Below are 17059 nucleotides of genomic sequence, written 5' to 3' on the forward strand. Positions count from 1 at the left end.
CTCTTACCTGAGCCCCAGGGGGGCAGCAGACTTCCCTGTGGGTTAGGTCTGGACGGCATATTGGGCCCTCTGTCCCTTTCAGAAGGGAGTCCCCCATGACGTTAACCCTTCTTTCTTTCTTGACAGAAGATGTAGCAATGCATGGGGGTAGGTTGCCTTGCCTTAGTCAACCCCTCCAACTGGGACGGGCTTTCATCTACATCATTGCTTTGACTGTCATGTTCTAGAACCTCATACCTGTTATGCAAACATAGTTGGGAAGGTGAGGTGGGCAGGGAGAGGGCTCGCCTACCACCCCAAGCAGAAACCTGCTTCCATTCCCTCCCTTGGCCTATGTCCCCTCCTACAGCCTGGCAGGATGGAGGAACTTTTGTCTTCTGTGTAGCTGCTGCCTGGTGGGATAGAGGAACCTATGTTACTTGTGTTGTGTCAAGCTCATGAGTCTGTCTCAAGGAGGGTAGAGTATGCTTCCACCAATTTCCCTCTCTGACCCCCTGATGCTCCTCAGCCTGCTCACCTCCTCTCAAAGCTCCACCACTAGGCTAAGTAATTTTTCAGTCTGGGCACACCCACTGCTGCTGCTGTCGGACACCGATAGAAGACTCAGGCACACCCTGCAGCCCAAAACCTGGATGGCGGTGTGTTTCCCTGAGACCTCTGTCTGGGTAGCCACATCAGTAGCTGTGGCTGGAGAGTCTGCAGGAGAGGCAGAGGCCATGGTTTTCTGCCTGGTGGATACCATGCTCGGGCTCTTCACAAGCAGGTTACAAGTAGCGTGGTTACAAGCAGGTTACAAAGACCGTTAGTGTAGAGCAGTGAGGGACCCTCCCCACTTGCCCTGCCTGTGTGCACTGCCACTCCCCACCTGGACTGAGGTGCCCTGACTGAGGCGCCCGGCCCTATTTGCCCACCTTGTACAGCCAGGGAGGGCGCACTGCTGGCTTTGCCCGTGCCTTGTCAGCCTCCCTCGTGAGGGCTGCTGGGCCCTGGCAGCAGCATTGGCTGCCTCGAGTGGCCTCGATGTTGAAAAAAGGCCCTGCCTGCCGTGATCTCGCGGACGTGTCTGCCCCAGAGCCAATTGCCTCAGTGATATAACATTTCTTATAATATCTATATAATATCTAATTTGTAATATAACAAATCTTATAATTTGGTATTATAAGATCACCTTTCTCTTCCTCACTGATCTCACACTAAATTCTGCTACACCAAATTTCTATATCCTAGATATGATTTTCTTTTTTCTATGTTCCTAAATATGCAGAGGGAAAACCTAATTTCTGTGAGTTCTGAGTTCAGAACTCTCAAAAAAATGCAACTGGCCCTAGTCTCTATTTGGAGGGAATCAGGAGGGTGTACTCATAGCACAGGATAATAGTGGGCCATTTTGAAAATTTTCAGGATGGGCATCATGCTATTCCACATGAGACATTCAGAAGTTAACTCTCGGAGTTTCTAAGCTATTTGTCCACAGTCCATTTGTTGCCCAGCAGGAGAAATAGGCATCTCTGGCAGGAAATTAATTTCATCTTTGCTAACCATCTATCTTAAGATAGGTGAGTTATAAGTTGAGGTGCCTATTTTTTTGTATGATTTATAGAGGAAGCTTTGATGACCAGCTTAGACAGGGACAACTAACTACTAGATAACTATGGTTAGTATTTAAAATGGATGTTAAAATGTCATCTCATTAATATTTTGAAAGCAGAATGCCCAGGAAGTTTGTGTTTGGGAGACTTAGCTAAAGATTCATCTGGTCTGATAATATGTAATTGTTATTATATTTGGAATTCTCAGAAGACAATGGAAATCGTAATACTATTTTAAAAGCCAGATAATTTTTACCTAGTTAAACCTATCAACAATTCTGAGCAAAATAATGTAGTTGTTAATGCGGGTTTTAATTGATACAGAATAAAAAGCTAGGAATATAATTAGTGTCAATCACTATGGGTTTGAAGAAAAAGTCTTTACAGTCTTTATTAAGTACACTTCATATAATTTTTGTTGTAACATAGGCAGTGAAATATAAATAATATATTTAGACTCTCAAAAGGAATTTTGACACATTAATACACAACATTCTGATTTAACAATTAGTGCAGCTATAAAATACATCTTAAATAGATTAACAACTGCCTAAGTGACAGATCCTAAAAAAAGTAACTGTCAATGTAGATTTATTGTCTGGCACATGTTGCCCAGAGAAACTGTGGAGTCTCCTACCTTGGAGATACTCAAAAGCTGCCTGAACATGGTGCTGGGAAACCTGTGGTAGGTGCCCCTGCTTGAGCACAGGGTTGGAACAGGTTACCCCCAGGGGTCCCTTCCAACCTCAACCGTTCTGCACCTTGGTTCTTCATGAATTTCCAGTAGGGTTAGAAGGTTGTATAATAGAATCTAATTGGTATGTGGTCCAGAATTAGTCAATGTAGTCAACGGTGATCTGGAATTAAATACAAAATCACTATTGATCATAGTGGTGGCTCAGAGAGAAAAAAGACCATGGACATCTGCAAGCAAGTAACTCTATTATCATAACATTAGATTAAGGGATTTGCTATTTTTGAATTTAGAGTTATTAAAGTTTTATGTTCATATAAAGACCACAGCAACATAGGTTTGGATCAGTTCTGGAAAATAATTTATTTTAGATGAAAATGAATGCTTCCTGAATTTATCTCCTTGCTCTTCCAAGAAGATATGCGAAGGAGGATTTCCTGTGTAGTTTCTGTGCCAAATTCATGCAGGGAATCAAATACATAGTTGAGAATATAGTTTGGCTTAAATGAACCGTTCCAGTGGAGTAACTGCAGATGGTGAGAAAGGCAATCAGAGCTAATTCAGCAGTCTGGCATATTAGCATGTGTTCTGCATATAGCAGAGCTGTACTAACTGAATTGTTTTCAGTTAAATTTGTCTTCATTTCTTAATTTATTTTTTCCATCTGATTAAATCTTAAGGTGAAATCTTTTTCTCTCTTTCTTTGTAGCATCACTTTTTATTCCATTTTATTCAATTGTCTTTTGGCATGTCTTAACTCTGGCCACAATTCAATCTTTATTACTTTTTAATTACCTTTCAATCTGCCTTTTTTTTATTATTATTATTATTTTTTAAGTGTCATATTTCTGGTCAGAACAGCCTTTAAAACGAAGCTTTCACTTGAGATTAAAAATGTCTTAAAATTGAACATCAAGAAATTTTGATATTTTCTCAGGGTTCTTAATTGTGTTCATTTATACATTTTTCTAAACAAGTATTATTCTCCGGGGAGGTGCTTGCCCTGAGATGAACTAGTGTTGAAAGGTCAGGATGGTAAATGACCCACTTTTTGCATTCTATGCAAATCCATATCTGGGCTTTTTAAATGAGCAGCCAGTCTTCGTGGTGGGGAAAACACTACCATGTAGTTCAAATATTGCAATCAACCTATCAACAAATGCAGAAATGTTTTAATGTGCAGATGTAATTTGGAAATCCTGACATGCTTGTTTTTTTATTGTTGGTGGATCAATAATTTCTGGTGCTTCCTCTTGGGGATATTCTTACAAGGCTAATAGCTTCTAGCCACGTCTGACCTTTCCTTGCATGCCCTTTCCACTCCTGTCCTTGCCATTTCTTCAAAGGCTAATCATCAGTTCATCCCCCAGTCCTTTCTTCTTTCTAGAGTGAGATACCTACGGCTAAGTCTACTCCGGATATTTGGTGGGGACCTCCATACAGGCACACGTGTTCACTAATTGGCAATGCACACCACTAGCCACTCCACGTCCATGTTCAGTTTAGGGTGATAATATCAAAGTCTTATAAATAAGTCTTATAAATGCCTTAGAAGACAAGGGCCAAGGAAGGCTCACCCCACTGGGTAAGCTTGTGCTCTCTACTCCACTCTAACAACTGGAATGAACTCTATATGAACAACTTTTTTTTCTTTTTTTAAGATGATATGTTTATTTTTGATGATAAACATATCATCTTAAAAGAGCATATTTAGAGTTAACCTATTTGGCTTTGTACTAGAATTTATTCTTGTACTAGAATTTATTTTTGAAAATAAAACCACTCAAGGAGGTACACTTCCCATACAAAACACTAAAACTATGCTCTGAGAGGCAATTTAAGAAAATGTTCCTTTTGCTGCTCATTTTTAATTGAGGCCTCACAGCTAAGGCTCTCTGTGCCATAATTTGAACACAAGAAGATGGGATCGGAAGAGTCAATATGAACAAGTGCTGGGAACAGGCTGGACCAAACAAGGACTGGCAGATGGCTTAGGAATTACCTGTGTAATTCCAGTGGCAGAGAATCAGTCAAATGCTGACACACTCTGTCCCCATTCTCTGTACAATCACTCTTCGTGAGAGGTGCAGAAAAGCTACCTTCAGCAACACTACACCATGAAAGAATTTCTCTATGGAGGAGGAATTTTCGACAGATAAGTCACTTCAAGCAATACTTGAAGGCTGCCAAACAACTTTAAATCAGAGAACATAGCCCAGTGCCTGTGCTGTTTTATTACAGTGACAGCAAAATATGTGCTCATTAAAGGTTATCCTTTTCTTTGAAACTATTTACACTTGTTGACATGCAGGAAATGGTCCTAACAGAAAGTATTGCTTTTGGAAAAGTAAGAACAGAAGATCAAATCCAAAATGGGTTTGGAAGTCTGAAAAAAAAGTCTTTCATTCTTTCAGCTCTCATTGCCACCACTAACATTTTCTGGCTATATTGCAGAAATATAACAATGTGCTAATACAATAAACCTTACCTTTTTGTTGTTGTTGTTGTTACTTTTTTTTTTTTAACCTTTTTTAACTTTTTTTTTTTTTAATTGAAAAAATATTACTGACAAGACATGGTAAGCAATGTGTCATTTCACCTCATACATACTTAGTATATTGGCATGTTCAGAGTTCTCACATTTCTCTCTACTAACCAGGCTCTGCATCCAAAAAACAGCAAAACCAGTTATGTCCACAATGTTTGCTTTCCTTTATTAACTGAAAGTTGAAGGACACAGAAATAGTAAGTCCCTTATACAGATCTCATCAGCAATTGATTCTGTGAAATTCATGTTGAAGACATGATTTTCCTGGAAGGAAAATTTAGTTTCTGTAAAAACGTTCAGTGTAGAAATTCTAAGTTCATTGTATGTTACTTGAAATTGGCAATTACTGTTATGTAATTTTAAGAAGAATGACTGGATTTGTTTAAGACTGGATTTGTTTAATAAGGTCTGAATTCAAAAGTTGAAAAAAAAATAAAAAAAATCTTCTTCATCCTGTGGTGTGTGTTAGGTACCAAAAGAAAAATTGATATAAACAAACAACAAAGCGATGTTAAGAGGTTAGAATTATGTTATACTCTGATTAAACTAACAATTAAACTAGGAAAAGCAGACACCTGTGGGGAGGACTGTAAATATTGTCAAATGTGATAACGTCTCTAAAAGACTTATGCTTTGGTTTAGTTTGAGGCTAGTCATATAAACGTTAATGGACTAAATTCAGCAGGGGAAAAGCCTTTGTGTGGGTAAGGCCTGTGCTGACACTTACCTGCATTTTAATTATACAGTCACCCTTCAGGTCAGCAGATACTCTTTGAACTCCCAAATGCAGGTGAAGGGGCAAAATAATGATGCTGTGAGTGTGGAACAAATGAGATAAGCTTGCTACAAGTTGCAAGAAACTGAGAAAACATCATTGTTCTTATGTTAATATGGAAGATGACTGTGGCTTTTATCTTCCTGACTGTTTCACAGACTTGGTTTATTTATGATTCTTGTAAACTCAATCTGTTATGTAAATTTCTTCTCCACGGATAGTTTTCATAGGAAAGGAAACACATTCTGTACTTTAGGCAACAATCTAACTTGCCAGTCAGTGAAAGCCATGATTAAAAATGGCATGGTAGCAAAAGTTACTGTTACACATGTGCTACCTGCATTCCAGATACAGGCAGATATCTAGTCTTTTTAAGAAAGTAGATTATTAGATGGCAGAGTAGATTATTAGATGGTAAAATTTTGAATACTTCAGCGAAGTTCATATACAAAAGATGGTACCTGTGACTTATACAAAAGACACTGATATTTATGAAGTCTTAAAAAAGACCAAAAAAAAGATATCTAATCAATAACTGTATTGTTATATCAGTAATAACTGAAGTACCTGTATTACAGTGCACAAAGGCGTAGACTATTTAATCGAGATGTACTGATGTGCTTTTAATATGATACTTCTAGATCTAATTCAGGTGAATGCTGAAGATTATTAGATGTATCTAGAGTGAAGCCTGGTGAGATTGGCAATGCCTCTGGTTCATATGATGGACACTTAAGGACTTAATAGAAAAAGTAATTCTCTGATGCAATTTTTCCTCTCTGGTTGATGATACAGGCTCACAGTAGGGCTGAAAAGTAGTGTTATCTCATAGCTGGAAGAAAAGGAGAATACGTCATACACTTTGATGATTATTCAGTGTTTGAAAAATTGTCCCTCTTTAGAGTCTTTTGTATAGGAACGGGCCTGCGAATGCTTGTACCATGTAGAAGGGGGGTGCAAAGTATAAACCTTGTGAAGCTGAGGCAGGCACCCACCTTCTGACATATCACATAAAAGCTGGGCTCCTAGGTGCCTTCACAGGCAGTAACATGCTGGCTACAGAGTCTGAGTCAGTTGACAGAAAATACCAAAGACAGAAACATGCCTGAAACACTTGTCTCCACGTGGTCTCGTGTCAAAGATTGTGGCTGAAAAAGTCAGAAATCAAGGTTTAGACAGTTAAACTCACCTTTTCTGCCTTGACTTCTGAAAGCAATTAGTGACACTATTCACCCGGGTAGTGAGAGAGGAGAAATGTGTCGCTCCCCTCAAGGAGAATGAGAGTCCACCATTTTTCATGGGGAGCAAAATGCAAGTCTCTGAGCCAGTAAGCACAGGCACACAGTGTAACTGTATGCAACAGACCTCCTCCTCTTCCTAGAGGTATATGTCCAAAGGACAGGATTTGTCCCATCAATGAGATTGATGCACGTCACCCTCCTTTGGAGGGATTCCAATTCACTATGAAAAGAGCCATGACTGGCAGTTTAGAACAGTAACCCAGTAACAAGTGACATTCAGAAAGCCACTGGTGGTTAGTACATGGTAGCAAGGATTTCATTTAAAACAGAGGGTAGCAATGAATTCCACTGGGTAATGCTGAAATGAAATTTAGCATGCCAAGAAGATCCGACTGGTTTGTGAGCCACCAAGTGGCCATCTTGATGGCTTACAGGATGTACAAAGGAGGCCTCTTTCTCTTGGGGGTTCACAGGTTTGGCAGGGCAGAATGGAGTTGCTCAGGTTTGCTCAGAAATAAAATTAAGATGGGGTTGGTCCAAATCAAGTCCTATCAGGCTAAAGTGGTGGTCATGAATGAGAATGAATGCTCTTATTTCATCGTATCATCATTGCTGTAAGAAACACTGAAGTAAAAATTTCTGTAGAACTAGTTAACTGTACTTTGTTTCCTTCCTACCTTTCTTCAGTCATCAAGAACAAAAAAACCTCCTAACCACTACGACTAATGTGCTTAGTTTCAGCTTTGAAAAAAAGAGAAATGCCACAAAAGCTTCTTTCGTAAACTAGATCTTTTTATGAATAGCTATATTCAAGGGTTTTGTTGGGTCTGTGCTGTTAGAAATTAAACCACATAAAAGTGCAATTTGTCCTTAAATACAGAGAAAGAAGAGACAAAATATAGATAAAAAAGACAAAGAAATACACACACGGTTCTCTGAAAGTGAAGTGCCACATTTTTACTAGATTAAAAAAAATATAATTCTGTTCCTTTCAGAAACGTATGTCTACATGTTTCACCCATTTTAAACAGCTAAATAAGTTTGCATGTTCTAAAATCTCGGCTTTGAGAATTGCTTTAGTAGTGGACTTAACTAGAGCATGGGCTGCATGAGGCATACAGAAGCCACGAAGGAAACACAAGCAAACTCTGATGTCACTCTAATGCACTTTTTTTTTTTCCAGAGGTGTGTTAACAATTTTTACACTGAAGAGAATTGTCCTTACTGGATCTATCTACAGTGTTATTTTTATTTTAAATGAAAGTTGTGGAGATGATGATGGTATAGCTGCTTAATTTTACTGTTATTGAACCTATTTCATTATATGCATGTTGACTGAGTAAATGCCCCTGAACCTTCTAAAATGTGCTTCTAATCACATCAGCATTACTTATTAACTAAGGACGTGACTCTGTCATTCACCCACTCTTTTTCCTAGCTTATCATTGCATGTGTGTCAATAAGAACAGTTATTTTTGCTAATCATTTAATTTATCATAAAGGAACACATTTCCCATGATGGTTGCTTACTTAGCTGAATGTAGCAGTACTTCCACCTTGCAGTTCAGTGAAAGCAAAACTCAATGGAGGGCAGGCTGGGGAGCGTGGATTCTAGTAAACATTTTGCCTCAGGGATGTTGTGTTATCTTTTCTTTCTCTTTTTCCTCTTCAGGGAATTTTCGTCCTAGGATTGCCATATGCTATTCTCCACAGTGGATACAGTGGCCTGTTTCTTATTGTCTTGGCTGCAGTGTTATGCTGTTATACAGGCAAAATTCTAATCACTTGCCTGTATGAAGAAAATGAAGACGGGCAGCTCATAAGAGTGAGGGACACATATGAAGACATTGCAAATGCGTGCTGTAGAAAGCTATCTCCAAACTTAGGTGGTATAGCTGTCAATGTGACCCAAGTTATGGAACTGATCATGACATGTATTTTGTATCTGGTTGTTAGTGGGAACTTGCTGTTACACAGTTTTCCATATGTACCAATGACTGAGAAAACTTGGTCTGTAATTGCATTTATTACATTGCTGCCTTGTGTATTTATCAAGACTCTCAAAATTGTTTCCAAACTCAGCCAGCTTTGCTCCTTGGTTCATTTCATTATTCTCTTTGTAGTGATGACTTACTGTCTCACACAAATACATCAGTGGTCCTGGGCAAAATTCAAACTCTCAATTGAGTTTGAGGACTTCTTGATTTCTATAGGGGTGATCATTTTCAGTTACACATCACAAATATTTCTTCCCACACTTGAAGGTAACATGAGAAAACCAGGGGAATTTAGGTGCATGCTGAATTGGACTCATTTTTTTGCTTGTGTCTTGAAAACAACCTTTGCCCTGACTGCATTCTTAACCTGGGGTGAGGAGACAAAGGAAGTTATTACTGACAACCTGCCATCATTTCTTCAAACCCTAGTGAATTTGTGTCTTTTAACCAAGGCTCTTCTTTCTTACCCTTTGCCCTTTTTTGCAGCCACAGAAATTGTGTATGCTTGTATTTCTAGAGGCAACTATTCCAATTACAGTTCTCCACTGTTTGCTCTGGGTCTAAGAGGCTCATTTCTCCTGTTAACTCTGCTGATGTCCATGTTCATACCACATTTTGCCCTGCTGATGGGTTTAACAGGCAGTATAACAGGTGCTGCTATGACTTTTCTTCTTCCTTCTCTCTTCCACTTAAAACTTAAATGGAAAAAACTATCCTTCTCTGAGAAATGCGCAGATATCTCTGTTTTTATTTTGGGTTTCCTTTGCAGCCTTGCAGGCATAGTTTGCTCAATAAGAGGGCTACTTAAAGTATTTGGAGAAGGGTAAAATGATTTTCAGAAGGCCAAATAAGGCCCTAATCTTACAAACACTTTTACCCTGTTAGTCAGTATATAACAGATTTTATCAATAAGTAAAATTAAGCATATGCTTAAATGTTTGTAGGATCAAGGCTTTAATTTGTAAAAGTATGTGGTTCTAACCAAACTGAAAAATAATCTTTATAGCCCAAATGTACAAAATGACCCACATTTAAAATGTTGGGAGGAAGGAAGTTGTTGGAGATGGTTCAGCATCAAAATAATATTAAAATAATACTATGTATTTTTGTTAACACAAGACATGCACATCCTAAAAAGGTTACTGCAAGGGATACCAATCTCACCAGAATGTCTCACAAGGTTAGATCCTGCTCATTCTCAAAACTATGAAATCTAGCTTAAAGGATATGATAGAGTTTGAGAGAACTGTCATTGCAAATTGATAAAATGTAATTTCACAGCATTGGCAGAATGTAATCCAACATGTGAACAGAACAAATCAGTGAATTCCATATTTGATGTAAGACAAGCTCTACTACTTGTTTTTCAAGCAAGTAGGCAAAAAGAGAACTCAGTTTATTACAGCTTTGAAAGCCTGTTTTTATCATGAGTTCAGATGGGAATTGTCAAAGTAAAAGGGACATTCTAACAACTCACAGTCATGGAAAAGGGAATTTGTTCTAAAAGAAGCTGTAGCTGATGACTGCAGCTTTTCTACAAGTATAATTCCTAAGATTCATGCCCCCGCAATGCAGTTATTCTATTGGTTGGGTTACAACAAGTCTCATTGGTAGCTGGAATAAGTTAATATGCAGTTCACTTTCTGTCTTAGGCAGGAAATTTCTTTGATCTTTTTATTTTATCTGATGATCCTAAAAGCTCGATGAAGTAAATCAAGTTCAATAAACAGACACTCAGTTAACTTTCTATACAACTTACTGGATCTTTAGCTTTAAAAGATATCATCTTAATAAAAAGATCAGCATCACAATGTATTTCACTTTAGGGATAAAACATTATGACAAGAAGCAATCTAATCAGAGTACTTTAATGAATACATATCATCTTATTGTACTAAACTTATGTTATGTTAGGTAATTAAAGTAATGGTTTGAAAAAGAAAGTCTGCTTTTTCTTTACGAGCAATTTCACACAACCTTTTACTCTGTTATATAAAAAACCTTTGCAAGTCAATATGAGACTGGATCACAGAGTAAAAAGCCCACTAGTAACTGCTTAAGTAAACTATTTTTCTATGTAGCATCTTAGCATGAATGTTTCTGTCCTGCATGAGCAACAGTGACCTCTCAAGGCTTATGTGCTGAATGATAAATAACATGCAATTAAATTTAAGAGAGTCCTAATAAGCTTTGTATGTCACCCTCTTCCTTTCTTTGTCTCTTAATGTACACTTGTCATGCGTGGAATAGTGATGAAATCATTATTAGAATTAATGTATTATATAATTACAAATATATTAAGAAAACTGATGAATTAACTAGTTTTTTAGAACTTGCTTTATTTCTTTGTTACAATGGGTCAAATTCTGCACTTATCTTAAATCCACAACAGTTTAATTCATTGATACTGAGATTTGTACTGGAGTGAATAGAAAGTATGCATTTTTTAAGAAGTCTTTTTATTTTTGTGTAGAATGACAAAGACTCAGTGAAGTAGCTGAAAGCCTGTTATTACCCCTATGACACGGTCAGAATGATATTATTACTTGGATGATGTCAATGAAAGGATGTCATTACTTATTGTGTGGAGAAGTTTCACAGATAAACAAATATACAGGAATAGTCTTTGTTGTAGTTATTCTAGGTAAATCTCTGAGGACAAAGAGTGATAGTCGAAAGAGCTCTATAAAAATTCTTTCAGCTAATTTACTTAACAACTCTCCACAAATTATTCACCTTTTTTTTTTTTTTTTTCCTCTCATCTCCTATTCTTATTTAATGGCTTTTTTACTCTGACTCTTTAGAAATTCTTGAAATTGCTACCCAGAAAGGCTTGGAAATGGGATAAGTAGCTTTTTATATGGCAATTTTAGGAATTCCGTGGCTTATCAATGTGATTTAAAGCTGTCTTTAGGTGGATTTTTTTCTCTTAGCCTTTTCAGGAAGCCAATGCCTATTCCTTTTAAGCCAAAGATGGTCATTTCCCCCACAAACATGTGTCACTTATGTACATTTTTTCCTACCAAGGGAGATGATTCGATGATTCATGTTTTGTAAGATGAGTACTTATTGCCCTTATTTAATCATTTAATCACTTAACATTAAGGAACTGCAGGGACTATTATTAATCTATTATTTGACCACTCCTGAATTATTCATTGTAATATTTTATGGTGCTTTATCAAGTAAATATAACTGTAAATGCACAAAATTGAAAGGAATGTCATCCGAGTGGAAGGCCTTGAGAAGTCACTTAGCACACACCACTAGAATAAGAGAGGAAGTGTAGTTCAAGATTCCTTTTTTGTGACCAGCACTCAGCAATTTTGAAGTGTGTCATTGTTGTAGGACACAAAAGCTGTATGAGCTTCCCATTAAAGCCGTGGCCAGACATCTTCAGGAGAAACTGTCTTCAGGGGTCAACAAGATTAAATGAACCTTCAAACTCAGAAAGGCAAAGATACACATACAGCTGAAGCCTGAATATACTCAGCACATGTTAAAGACAAAAGTAAATACACATCATATAAGGCTGACTCATTGAAAATTCATTTCCTAAAACACACAAATGCATAATTTTATTTATAAACTTATTTCTGAATTCTTTCCAAAGGCAAAATTCTATTAAAATGTACATAAAATATTTCAAGGAGTCATAGAATCACAGAATATTTGGGGTTGGAAGGGACTTAAAGACCATTCAGTTCCAACCCCTCTACTATGGGTAGGGGCACCTCCACTAGAACAAGGTTTCCCAAAGCCCCATCCAGCCTGGCCTTGAACACCTCCTGGGATGTGGGAATCCACAGCTTCTCAGGGCAACCTGTGCCAGTGCCTCACCATTCTTATACTAAAGAATTTCTTCCTTGTATCTCATCTAAATCTACCTTCTTTTAGTTTAAAGCCATTACACCTTGTCCTATCATTACACTCCCTGACAAAGAGTCCCTTCCCAGCTTTAGCTTAAATTTGCAACTGTCCATAGTAGACATTAAGTTCCATCTATATAAATGTCTAGAGAATCTAGGAAAGACGGAATTACTAGGAATTACAAACCAGAAGGCACTGCATTTATCTGTATAATGACTATTGGGTGTTTTTGTCACTAAATTTGTACTACCAATCATTAGAACCACTGAAGCTAGAAAAGTAAAAGACTGACTAAACATTATTAATCTATTATTTGGTCTCTCCTGGATTATTCATTGTAATATTTTATTGTGTTTTATCAAAGGTTATTCCAAAAGGGAAAAAAAAAAAAAAAAAAAAAAAAAAGCAGTAGTAAACGTGAGAAAAACATGCTAAGGAACAAATTATATACTGAAATAAAGCATTTACAAACAGTCTTGCCTCATTTATTGTGCCAGCAAAGGTATGAGTAAAGGATCGTGTTTTCATTCAGCAAGAATATCACAAGTGTTGTTCAAAACGCTTCTCCCATTTTATAGGGATTGCAGTGACAACACCACCAGACTCCAGATTTGTAGTTCTGGAAGTAGTTATGCAGATTCAAGTCAATCAGATAACTCTAAAATTAAATTGTAGGATCAACTAACATATCTCCTGCAGGTAAGCTGAGGAGCTTCAAGTGTTTATTTAAGAAAACTTGCAAAAGTTTAAATCTAAAGTTAGGGTGAAAACCTGTCTCCAACTGTCTCAGTGGAACTATAATCATTGTCTTCAGTGGACCAAAGTCTATAATGTTTATAGTCCATTACCAATGTTTAATTCACTTTTACACCAAAGCTTGACTGTCACTTACTTTATAACTGGAGGTTATTTTCCACATTATCACATCTTTTATCTTTTTCCAGTAGTGAGATAAATGTTTTCCCTCTTGATGCTACTGATATGTTAGAGATACATCAAAAAAGCCATTGAAAGAAATTCTTGAGGCTAACACTACTTCATTAACTCTTCATCTTTGATTATTCACTTCATTTTTATTGGAAAGTGAATTCTGAACTGTGTGTAAGAAATACACTATTTCTTACATTAACTGGCTACTCTAAAAATATGGTTGTACAAAAGTGAAACAAATCTGGTATCCTGTCTATTTCATTATATCAAGTTTCAATTTTCAGTATTTCTTTTCAGATCTACAAATTTTTAAAAACTGATAGCTGATTTTTACAGCTAAACATTTGTTCAGTTCTTATGCATTATTAGTAATAACCTGGAAGATATATTGGTCTTAGAAAATGTTTATCTTCCAGAATTGAGTAGGAAAGGAGATGTATCTCGAAAACTATTTTGTTAGTATGTTCAGATTTACTTGTCCCTAGTATTCACATGGGAAATAAATTCTTGGAAAAATTATTGTGTTGTCTAGTAGTTGGTAATGAATTTGAGAATACACAGTTTAGAAAGCACTTAAGCATTTTCATCCACTGCTTAAATATTTGTCAAGCTGTTGCCACTTTGCAGTTAACTATTTTTTATCCTTACGTGGTGCCATTGTTTTTCTTTATGCGATAACCTCTCAAACTTCTAATATATTTGTATTCACACAAATATATTTCCTGCCTCTTTGAAGGAGGAAAATACCAAAATCTCCATTTTACAGTTGCAAGACCAATACTCAGAATGTGGAAGGACACAAAATGGAGCACCAACAGAATTTAGGAAGCCAGCACTCTTAATACTCTTCTCTATACCACATCATTGTCATCCTCACAGTCATCACTTTTTTCTTTTTTTTTAAGATAGAAATATAAAGAGATTAGAGGAAATGAAACAGATATGTAATTATAGGGAAGAAGCAAATGATGAGAAAGGATGAAGGCACATAGGAGAGAAATTAAAAATCGAGCAAATGCAACAAAAAGGCAGAAGGGCAGAGGAAGGGAAAAGGGACCTGGGGTACTGGAACAGGAAAACGGGGAACTAGCAAAAAGTGAGGAGACAAAATTTAAGAAATTATAAGCAAGCAACAAGGGAAAGAAAAATCATAAAAAGGAAAAAACTCTGAAGGAAAAAAGAAGAAGGAAAAGGAGGGAAAACTGTCTGATATAAGAATAACATTGCCTGTAAATATTCCAATAATTTCACACAAGCAGTAGTTCAAGCTTCTCTGCCTGATGTAAGTTGATATATTCTGTGTGAACAATTTTCATTCTTTTACTTCCTGATATCTCTGTTGAATTCAAAACATTTAAAAAAAAAATATTTTATCTGGAACTATTGCTGTGATATTTAATGTTTTCCATTTTCCAAATGAATTAGAAAAATGCTGAATAAATAATATTATAAGCAAATTCTATTTCTCTGCATCCTTATTTATTCCACTTCCTGGCCTCTCCTATAGTATTGAGGCAGAGTTACACACTAGCCATAAAATGTTGCTGCCTTGTAGCCTCAAGGACAAAGCAGGAAGATCTTAAATTGGGAAAAGTCCTCTTCCAAAGAACACCACAGAGGGTCTTTTGCACTTTAGGCCAGAACCAAAGCTAGTATCTATGCAGTATTTCCAGTTTGGGAATGGTTTACATCTGCTTAGGTACCTGCTAGCAAACTCCAGCCAGGCTGGAGCTGGGAAAAAGTGACACTGTGCTTTACTTCTGTTGCTCCTCAGGTGCCACAAGATGTAAGTACCCCTGTGAGCTTCTTCAAATGGTAATGGGCACCTAATTAGCCTATCTGTTCCCTCAGAATCTTGCTCCAGAGAACTGGAGCAAGAGCCGGTTCCCTCCAGAGAGTATGTAATACATGATCAGGAGATCAGGCAACCTTGGATGTAACTTGAGTACTAATCCAAATTTTGCATGGATGCCTAAGGGAAAAAGATTTGCTCTAAGATCAAGAGAAGTCATACAGTACACTTCTGGAGCTAGCACTGATGCACTAATGATGGCACACAGAATAACAAGATAAAAAGAATTTATTAATAGCTAATCAAATAAATTAATGGGATGGGAAGGAGTAAGGGACAAGGATCATGAGGAACAATTTAGAAGTGACTAGAGAAAGAAAAAGCAAATGAAGATAAAAGGAACACAAAGAGTGCTGTAGAAGAGAGAGTGAAAAGTGTAAGGACAACCCTAATTTCTCTTTGTGCAAAACTGAACAGAATTTAAATAATAGATCAAATGTAAGTATTTTATTAAGCTTATCTTTTATATTTGTCTTCTGACTTCAGTGATAGATTCAAAAGGGACTGACTTTAACAGTTAAAACTTGTGTCATGGATTACTGTTTAAAACGCTATTTATACTTCCTACACAAGGAGCCAGATGCCCATAGTTAAATATGAACATAAAATTGTTCCTACTCAAATTGGAAAGCAAAGCAAAACAAAACAAAACAAACAAACAAAAAGGACAAGAGAATAATTAGTGATGAATGCGAAGTGTAGCCTACCTTAAGACAGGAACCCAGAGACCACAGGGCTAGGGGCCACGTCAACAGGTTACCAAATTATTAGTACTTTAGCAATGCTCATTTGTTATAATAATGTAATAAGCAAAGATAAGGTGAAGGCAGAAGGATTAAAGGAGAGCACTCAACACACATAAGCCATGCTACATCTACCAAATTCCCAGCGCAGCTGCTTCAGGGATACTAAGCCTTATGCAGACAGCTGCATCCCCTTGTTGCCATCTGTGGCTTGCATCTCTGGTGCTACCACTCACGATGATCTACACAGTTGCAAAGGCATAACCCCCTATCAATAGAAAATATCTGCTCCCACACCTGCTTGCAGGGGGCATGGCTAGCACCCAGTCCACAAGATAGAAGAGCTTTCCTGAGATTTAATCAGCTGGTAATTAATCCAAGGAGTAATGGCTACAGAGTGGAATGTCTTGCCAGCTGAGGCATCAGATGGGAACACAGAACAGGCATTAAGTTATCAGTTTTATTAGACAACACTAATCTCGTCCATTCAGACTTGCTAATTACACTTCAGGAGAAAGTTTTATTAAGTGTGGTATGTTGGGAACCTGAACTGGGTAAAATTTTGAAGGTAGGTCAATCTTTTTTGTGTGTGTTCCCAGAACACCTTGAGCACTGATTTCCAAAAGCTGTCTTATTAGAGTACAGAAACTCAGATGAACATGCACACTTAAGCAGAACAGAAACAGAAGATTTATAAGAAAATTTCTCCTCTGGCTCAGATGTCATAATAGGAGCAACCTCTTCCTTCAGTCTTACCCTCAGTTCTGCAAATCAGAGACTTTCTGGTTTGCAACAAATTCTACTATCTCCACTTGCTCCC

The 17059-nt window shown here is 37.2% G+C and overlaps 1 protein-coding gene across 1 annotated transcript in view; it reads left to right on the plus strand.

Annotated features, from left to right (window-relative positions):
• Positions 1-15019, plus strand: part of LOC137852937 (vesicular inhibitory amino acid transporter-like) — a 31381-nt gene extending 16362 nt beyond the window's left edge. Inside the window, exon 3 of the mRNA XM_068675090.1 lies at positions 8520-15019. Within this exon, the coding sequence (XP_068531191.1) occupies positions 8520-9671 (1152 nt within the window). The 3' untranslated portion in view covers positions 9672-15019. The remainder of the gene's footprint in view (positions 1-8519) is intronic.
• Positions 15020-17059: the final 2040 nt, after the last annotated feature.

This window comes from Anas acuta, chromosome 3 (assembly GCF_963932015.1).
Source record: "Anas acuta chromosome 3, bAnaAcu1.1, whole genome shotgun sequence".
Classification (NCBI taxonomy): Eukaryota; Metazoa; Chordata; class Aves; order Anseriformes; family Anatidae; genus Anas; species Anas acuta.